Source organism: Rhinatrema bivittatum, unplaced genomic scaffold (assembly GCF_901001135.1).
Source record: "Rhinatrema bivittatum unplaced genomic scaffold, aRhiBiv1.1, whole genome shotgun sequence".
Classification (NCBI taxonomy): domain Eukaryota; kingdom Metazoa; phylum Chordata; class Amphibia; order Gymnophiona; family Rhinatrematidae; genus Rhinatrema; species Rhinatrema bivittatum.
This window is the reverse complement of record NW_021820313.1, coordinates 429825-438241: the sequence shown is the minus strand read 5'-3', so window position 1 is coordinate 438241 and position 8417 is coordinate 429825. Positions and strand designations below refer to the sequence as shown.

The 8417-nt window shown below is 56.5% G+C and overlaps 1 protein-coding gene across 1 annotated transcript in view; it reads left to right on the top strand.

The window, feature by feature from the left end:
- EHMT2 (euchromatic histone lysine methyltransferase 2) overlaps positions 1-1500 on the top strand; it is a gene marked incomplete in the record, with an annotated part of 20134 nt that extends 18634 nt beyond the window's left edge. Inside the window, 2 exon segments of the mRNA XM_029585866.1 lie at positions 350-525; positions 1181-1500. Coding sequence (XP_029441726.1) covers positions 350-525; positions 1181-1391 — 387 coding nt within the window.
- Between the last annotated feature and the right edge of the window lie 6917 nt (positions 1501-8417).

The following is an 8417-nucleotide window of genomic DNA, read 5'->3' as shown; positions in this document are numbered from 1 at the left end:
CAGCAGATTTATCCACTCATGTTCTGCTGGTACCCCAGGGCGACCCCCCCCTGATGTGGCGGAGGTTTGTAGTCGTGTCGTCCTATGCCAGCTGTCTTACTTGGGGAGGCCCTAAGGATTCACAGCCCCCCACCCCACTCCCCAGTCTTGCTGGACGGGGTGGGGGAGACTCCGTGTACTCTGCAGGGAGGAGACATGGCTTATGCTTAAGGTGGTCCACGACTCCCGCAGGTAGCAGAGAAGGGAGATATGGGGGGGGGGGGGATCCACTCTGCCCGACACCACACCCCTCGCCTCCTCTCTCCAGTGCTCGCCCTCCCTGATTTCTCTGCCCTCTCTTGTGCCTCAGGACGGGGAGGTGTACTGCATCGACGCTCGCTACTACGGCAACGTCAGTCGCTTCATCAACCACCTCTGCGACCCCAACATCATCCCCGTGCGGGTCTTCATGCTGCACCAGGACCTGCGCTTCCCTCGCATCGCCTTCTTCTCCAGCCGTGACATCCGGGCTGGGGAGGAACTGGGGTGAGCGATGGTGGGGAGGGCTGGGGTGCCACACGTCTATGCATAGCGTCCTCTCTGTGATAGTTTTGTGTCACCGAGGCTCGTTTGCTGACCTTGGGCGTCGCTCGCTCTCGCTTGTTCTCTCGCTCGCTCGCTTGTTTCCTCTCTCGCTCTCGCTTGTTCCCTCGCTCGCTCTCGCTTGTTCCCGCTCTCGCTTGTTCCCTCACTCGCTTGTTCCCGCTCTCGCTTGTTCCCGCTCTCGCTTGTTCCCTCACTCGCTTGTTCCCTCTCTCGCTTGTTCCCTCACTCGCTTGTTCCCTCACTCGCTTGTTCCCTCTCTCGCTTGTTCCCTCGCTCGCTTGTTCCTCTCTCGCTTGTTCCCTCGCTCGCTCTCGCTTGTTCCCTCGCTCGCTTGTTCCCTCGCTTGCTTGTTCCCTCTCTCGCTCTTGCTTGTTCCCTCGCTTGCTTGTTCCCTCGCTTGCTTGTTCCCTCGCTCGCTCTCGCTTGTTCCCTCTCTCGCTTGTTCCCTCGCTCGCTCTCGCTTGTTCCCTCTCTCGCTTGTTCCCTCTCTTGCTTGTTCCCTCTCTCGCTTGTTCCCTCTCTCGCTTGTTCCCTCGCTCGCTGTGTATCTGACGGCGTATTTCTCCTATCTCCCCCCCCCCCCCCCCCCCCGCAGCTTTGACTACGGCGACCGCTTCTGGGACATCAAGAGCAAGTACTTCACGTGCCAGTGTGGTTCGGAGAAGTGCAAGCACTCAGCGGAGGCCATCGCCCAGGAGCAGAGCCGTCTCTTCCGCCTGGAGACCCACCAGGACTCCGCCCTGCCCTCCCCGCCCCTCGAGCCCTTACCCCTGCTGCTGCCGCCCCTGGCCTCCCCTGTGCCTTGATGGGGGGCTAAGTGCCGGGATCGCATTCCTAACTAACGTGGTCTGTGTGCGTCTCTGTCTTGTTTTTACATAAAACACGCAGGTTAATGAATAAACTGTCAGCGATGGGTCGGAGCCTGCACTGTTTCCTTGGGGATGTGACCCCCCCCCCTGCCTGGGATGCAGGAGGGAGGGGAGGGGGAGGGGGTGGTGGTTTCAGTTACCACGGTAATGGTGTCTGCTATTTAGCAAAAGGCACCGACTTGGCGCACCACCCGCGGCTGGAGCCTCATCCTCTAGTGCTGCTGCTGCTGCTGCTGTGCAGGAAGTGAACGTCGTGAAGTGAATTCGTTTTACGATTTAACCACTGGGGCCGCAGCAAGATCTGAGCTTGGGTGTCCCGGCAGGAGCCGAATTCACGCGGGTGGCGCCATTTGCACTCGGGGGGGGGGGGGGCCCATTGGCTACGGCAAAAGGCACCCTGAGCTCTGGTGCCCCAGTGCCACTTCGCAGTAACCGAGCGTAAACTAAAGAATGCACATTCGTTTCGGAGGTTTAGATCTAGAACTGCCCTAGCCCATTCCATGTGTACTGAAATCATAAATTGAATAAATTTGGGAACGTACCCAAGAAAGCAGTAGGGAGATTCCTTAGCTTGGTGCTGGGGTGTCCGCCCCTCCCAACTTATTTTGGCAGAACCAGATGTCTTGCACCCCATCCCATGTGTCGGTGCTTCGGCTTGTGTACGTTGAGAACAGAAAATGGAGAGCGCCACCTTCCTTCGTCCCGCTAGACCAGTTCAGCCGTGTGGATTTGTACCATCTGTTAGCAAATGGAAATGAAGAACCGCAGCTATTTTTAGTGTCGGCAGCGCCGCCCCTGCTAGGGATTGCTTGCAGGTGCTGGACCGGCGCAGCAGGATTCCTGAGCTCCCAGGTCCTCGGAGCCTGGGCCCTGTTTACTGGTAGGAGCAGATTCCCGGTTCTCTCCCTGGGGTAGAGCAGGGCCTTCAGCTCCAAGGACAGCAGTTTTGTTCTCTGATTGTGTTCCCCTGGTCGGTGGCAGGTGGGGTGGGGGGGTCAGGAGAGGAAGCTGGGGCATGCATCTCGCCTGCCTTGGCTCTGGGTAACCACCTCCATTCTCCTGAGACCACCACCACTACCCCCAGCCTCTGGCCTGTTCCCTGTACGTACCCGGATCAGTCCAGACTGCTGGGTTTTGCCTCCCTTCCAGCAGATGGAGACAGAGAAGTTTTGACGGACTGCCCTATACCTTTAGGTGCCACCTACAGTCCGTCAGTATTTCTCTGTCTTCAGCAGACGGTGGAGGTGCAAAATCCTACAGTCTGTGACTAGGAAAAAAAAAAAAAGATTAGGATGTTGTAGGGTTTCTTGTTTTTAGGATTGGCTTTCTTTAAAAAAAAAAAAAAAAAAGCGAAGTCCAGTGAGGAAAACCCTTCAGAAGGACGACTGTTACTGGAGCCTCCCAGGGAGTTGGCAGGTCCTGAGGGGACCATCCTCCCTGGTATTAGAGGCTGTGGGTGGCAGGAGTCGAGGGCCCTGAGGACCACTTCTGCCCTCGGGGTTTGAAACTGGGGAGCTCGGCTCACTCATCCCAGGAGACAGGACCCGCAGTGACGGGGGGGGGGGGGAAGCAAAAGCAGAGCAAGTTGGTCGCTGCCGGCGGGCGTCTCCGTTTGTTCCTCCATGAGGGGAGGGATGTGCTGAAGGCCGAGGAGAACTGTTTTGTGAACTTTGGGAGCCGCAGTCCGCTGCCGATGCTGCGTGGTGTGGCCTGCCGTGGGACGGCTTGTGCTCTGCCTGTCTTCCCCGCGGCAAGGGCTCCTCCTTGGATGCCAGGAGTGAAGGGGCTAAGCGCACTGTAATCCGGCGCGCTCCGGACGGCCTCGGCATGTTCTAATCCATTCCCACTCAGCTCGGGAACGGACGCCATTTTGAAATTATTTTGCGCAGCGGCACAAACGGCTGAGAGGGAGGGGAAGTCTCCTCCCACCTTATCCCCGCAGCGATCGGCCTCTTGAGAGAGACAGATTGCAATGCTAACCTCACCACTCTGGTCTCCAAACGATTGATCGACCACCGAGCTTCTTCCACTGACCATTGTCCCTGCACCGATCGGTCCTGACAAACCACTCCCCAACCGGAGCGACTGGCGTCTGTAGTGACCACCGTCCAGGCGGGAACTTTCAGGGCCATCCCCTGGTGCAAATTGTCCGAGAAGAGCCACCAATCATTACTGGAACGTGCAGAATCTGTAAAAGGAAGGGGAAGGTGACATTGTTCGGACACTGGGTTCCAACGGGAAAGCAATGCTGACTGACGAGGTCTCATATGAGCAAAAGCCCACGGGACTAACTCCAAGGTGGAAGCCATCGAGCCGAGGACTCGCAAATAATCCAATACTCTGGGAGGGCGCTTGTACAACAACTCCTGAACTTGTCCTTGCAGCTTGATGATTCGCTCCTCTGTCAGGAAGACTCTCCCTAGCCATGTGTCGAACACAGCCCCCAGGAACTGGGAGGGAACTAGGTGACTCTTGGCTAGGTTGACCACCCAACCTAGCAACTGCAATAGATGAAGAATTCGATACATTATGGAGCGACAGAGAGACTCCAATTTCGCCCGAATCAGCCAATCGTCCAAATAGGGATGAACAAAGAATCCTTCCTTCCGGAGTTGTGCCGTCACCACCACCATTATCTTGGTAAAGGTCCTGGGTGCCTTGGCGAGTCCGAACGGCAGAGCGCAGAATTGGAAATGCGCCCCCAGAATGGAAAAGCTCATGAATTTCTGATATGCGGGTCAGATCCCGATGTGCAGATACGCTTCGGTCAGATCCAGGGACGCTAGGAACTCGCCCTTGTGCACCGACGCCACGACCGACCTTAGGGTCTCCATGCGAAACCGCGGACCCCGAAGACAGCAATTGACCCTTTTTAAGTCCAGAATGGGCTGGAACGTGCCTTCTTTCTTGGGCACCACGAAGCAGATGGAATAACGGCCCCTCTGCCATTTCGCCGGAAGAACTGGAACAATGGCGCCGAGATGACGAAGGTGTTGTAAGGTGCCCTGCACTGCTTGACGCTTCTCTGCGTACAAGTGTGGAGGGATGAGGAAGCGGTCTTTAAGGCGTCGAGCTAAAGTGTAGCCATGTCTTATCACACTGAGGGCTCACTGATCTGAAATCCAGAGACAATCTGCCTCCTACAATTGGAGCAGAGGAATGGACCGGCCTCGTTTCATTGGGAGGATTTAATTCCCCCTGCAGACTGGGAGACTCTGACCCTGCTGAAGCGATGGCCTCAAAAGGACTGGGACTAGGACTGTTGACTGCCAGATGAGGAGCCCGACGACCAGGAAGAACGGAACTTCCGATTCCCCTGAAACCGAGGCCGCGAAGGCAACGACTCTCTCGTCCTGGGGCCTATCCTCCAGCAGGCGATGGACCTTGGTCTCCCTCAAGGACTGAATCATGTCTTCCAAATCCTTCCTGCAAAGAAGCCAGCTGAGCTTTGGAGGGGACAGCTGCAAACCTGTTCCTCAACCAGAGAAGCCTGTGGGCAGAAACAGCTGAGACCATAGATCTGGCCGAGGAACGTACCAGGTCCTATAGGACATCTGCACTGTAAGCCACTGCCGCCTCCAAGTGTCCCGCTTGAGTGGTGTCATCGCCTGAGAGAGATGAGATACTCGGAACCCAGCCCGCAAGGCAAAGCTGCTATGCATGGCAGCCCGTACCCCCAGAGCGGACACTTCAAAAATCTTCTTGAGTTGGACCTCAAGCTTATGGGCCTGAAGGTCCTTGAGAGCTGTTGCGCCTGTCACCAGGGTTGGTGACCGCCGACACAGCCACATCAACTTTGGAGACTCACAGGAGATCCAATGCCTCTTCCGGTAAAGGATAGAGCTTATCCATGGCTTTTTCTGACCTTCAGTCCCAAGTCCGGAGTGTCCCACTCCAGAAACAACTCGATGCCAGAAAGATGAAAGGGAAAGGACCGGGTCCGACCATGAAGGCCCACCGTAACTGGATCAGTGGTCCCCATCCTGGAATCCTCTGGCGGAGTCTCAATGCCTAATTCCTCTAGAACCATCCGGAATAAGAGGGCCCAGCTCGTCCCTTCTAACGCACCACTTTTGGGGATCATCACCTTCAACGACATGAGAGGGGCTACGGCCCTGCCTCCTCCCCCGTGGTGTGTGGCGGCTTGTCACTCAGCTCCCTATTCTCCGCATCGGACTCCTCGATGGAGGAGGAGCTATTCCACTCACGGGCCAATGCAGACCAAAGGGGGGCGCTTTGCCCCTCAGAGCCTCAGTGCTGTCCGAGGGTCAAGACCATTTTGTGGGGCCGGGCCCCTGCCAGTGCTTTAGAATGTCCTCTTGGCTGCCTCTTCGTCGCCTTCTGGGCTTTGAAGGCCTTGTGGAGCATTATAATGAAATCAGGGGGGAAAAAGATGAGGAGAGGTCTGAAACCCCCTCCGCAGAGCTGGCCGGTTCCTCCCTGCGTCCATGTTTGTTTTGTAGTTTGATTCAACGGGCTGTCTTCCCCCCCCCCCCCCCCTCCCCACTCCATTGCTTTGAGATAAGGATATTGGTAAATTCTGTATGCACCACTTCTTAAGGCAATGATGAAACTAAAAAAAAACGGGGTCCTCTGTTTGCATCTGCTGCCATAAACCTACGCGTCTGTGCTGGTCTAGCTGGACTCCTAACCAGCAACTCTCATAATAAAATATCCCGGTGTTATGTCGCAGCGGGTTGGTAATCCTGCCTGCGGTGCCACTGTCCCGGTCACAGTATTACTCTTTCTCTGAGCTATGTTTCCGCCGCTCACAGCCCCCAGCAGTAATTGCAGTTACTACCAGCGGTTGCAGAGTAAAATGCCCCAGTGCCCCCATCACCCTGCCTCTTATCCTGGTGTCGTGCCAGAATTAAAAGCCCCATTACCTCCTGTCTCTGGGGTATGTCTGCTGGTTGGGGATGCTGTAAGTGGTCATGGAGTTAAAATAACGTGAGTGGCTCCTGCCAGTCTGGGTGTCCCAGAATAAAATGTCCCAGTGGGCGACTTGCCACGCCGTCTAACCGTTCCTGGGGGGATGCCTCTGCTGGTCAGGGATCCGCCGTTGGTGTCCTCCGTACATCCCTGCTGCTCTTTTCTGGATGGCAGAAGGAGAGGGGGCTCTCCTCTGCCTCCAGCCCTTCGCTGAACACGTGGTCCAAAAGTTGTGGCTTGGCACGGATGGGCCAGGAAATCAGGCTACCGGCTCTCGCTACCCCTGCCCAGCTCACTCTCAGGAGGGGAATCTTTCCCCCCCCCCCCCCCCCCACCGTGATTGTGGTGCAAACCCGAGTCGAACCTCCCCTGCTGCTACTGCTATGGCACGACCAGACCGACGTAACGCTGCATGCAAGAGACAGTCCCTGCTCCGTGGAGCTTACAGCCTAGTCAGGGAGGCACGGATAAGAGAAACATCATTTATTATGGAAATGGTAATATTAATCAGGCCCTGATCGGGAAGAACCAGGTTTTAAGTTTTAGAAGCAGCCTTGGAAAGGGGTGTGTGTGGGGAAGGGTGTTTAAGTCATTCTTTGTAGGTGGCATGGAGAGGGAGCAGCATTACACACCTGCTCGGAATGGCTGTATGGTGCTACGAGGTGTGATGTCTGCATTTGGGGATGGAGGAGAAGGGTGCAGATGAAAGCAGCTGGCCCCAGCCTGGGAAGTTTGGGAAGAGGCATGTAAAGAGAGATAAGAGAGGGACGGTTAAGGGGGGAGCTGCTGAGTGCATGCGCTCAGAGGCAAGTAGCAGAAGTTTGATCCTTATACTGAGGGAATACTGGGTGCGGGAACCAGTGGTGTGGCTCGAGGAGCGAAAGCCATGTCTCGGTCAAAGCAAAAAAGATGGGTAGAGAACACGAGCCGTTCCATGGCTACAGCGAATTGGGTCCTCTACGTGGCCTCCCGCGATTCTGCAGCTGCAGCGAGGGCCTGCAGAATTCAACCCTTGCCGCAGAATCGTCCGGCCCCTGGTGCAATTAGCGGGGGACCCAGGGATGAGGGTGCCAGCGGCTGAGTTCATGCCCGCATTCCCAGGCTGATTTCCCCCCCCCCCCCCCCCATGCTGAACCAGCAGCAGCAGGAGGAAGTGAGAGATGGTTCCGTCCAGCTGTGTCCCTCTGCCACCTAAATGGACTCCATGGTTCAAGGTGCAAGTTAAGGCACCTGGCAGCAGAGGTAGAGGATGGGCATGAACGCTGCTCCCCAGGGCCGTGGCGAGGGTTGGGCAAGCAGGGCACTCTGAGTATACAAATGCATGAGTCAGAGTGAAGGAGTGGGGGGAGGCTGGCACAGAAAGCAGCCCTCCCCCCGGAATGCCTCTCTGTCCAGCGACTGCCTTGCTGCCCTCTTCTTCCTGAACTGGCAGGATAAAGGGTGCGAAGGGGCTGAGAATTGGCAGGGTGAAGCATGGCTGAGAGGAGCAGCAAGGGGTGTATGTGTGGGGGGGGGGGGGGGAGGGAGGTGTGTGTGTGTGTGTCAGGAGAGTAGGCAGTGTATGGGATGGAGGGTTTACAGGACTGGAGGAGTGTATGTGTGTGCCTGCGCACAGGTGTGAGCAGCAAAAGGTGGAAGGAGGCGGTAGGCGTTGGTGTGCAATGAGAGGTAGGAGATTAGCATCAGTACTTTTGATAGGTGCCTGCCCCTTCGGCTGGCTACTCAGCTCCTGCCTGCAGAAAGGAGACAGGAGGAGGCTGGGTGTGGGACTTTTCTACATCATCAGCAGGGTCTCATAACGGTCCTCTGGGCAGGCATCCATCTTGGCTGGCCATAGAAACAGCCTTGATTAGCATGAGGGGAATTGTGAATGTGAGATGGGCGTGTGTGTGTGTGGGAGAGAGGGCATTAGAGCCAGGAGATGTGTGAGAAAGAAGAGATCAACATCCACCATCTTGAATCCTCCTTCCCTCCCCCCCCCCCCCGACCATCTCCTTCCTGCCTCCTTTCTCTTCCCTCTCCTCCTCACCC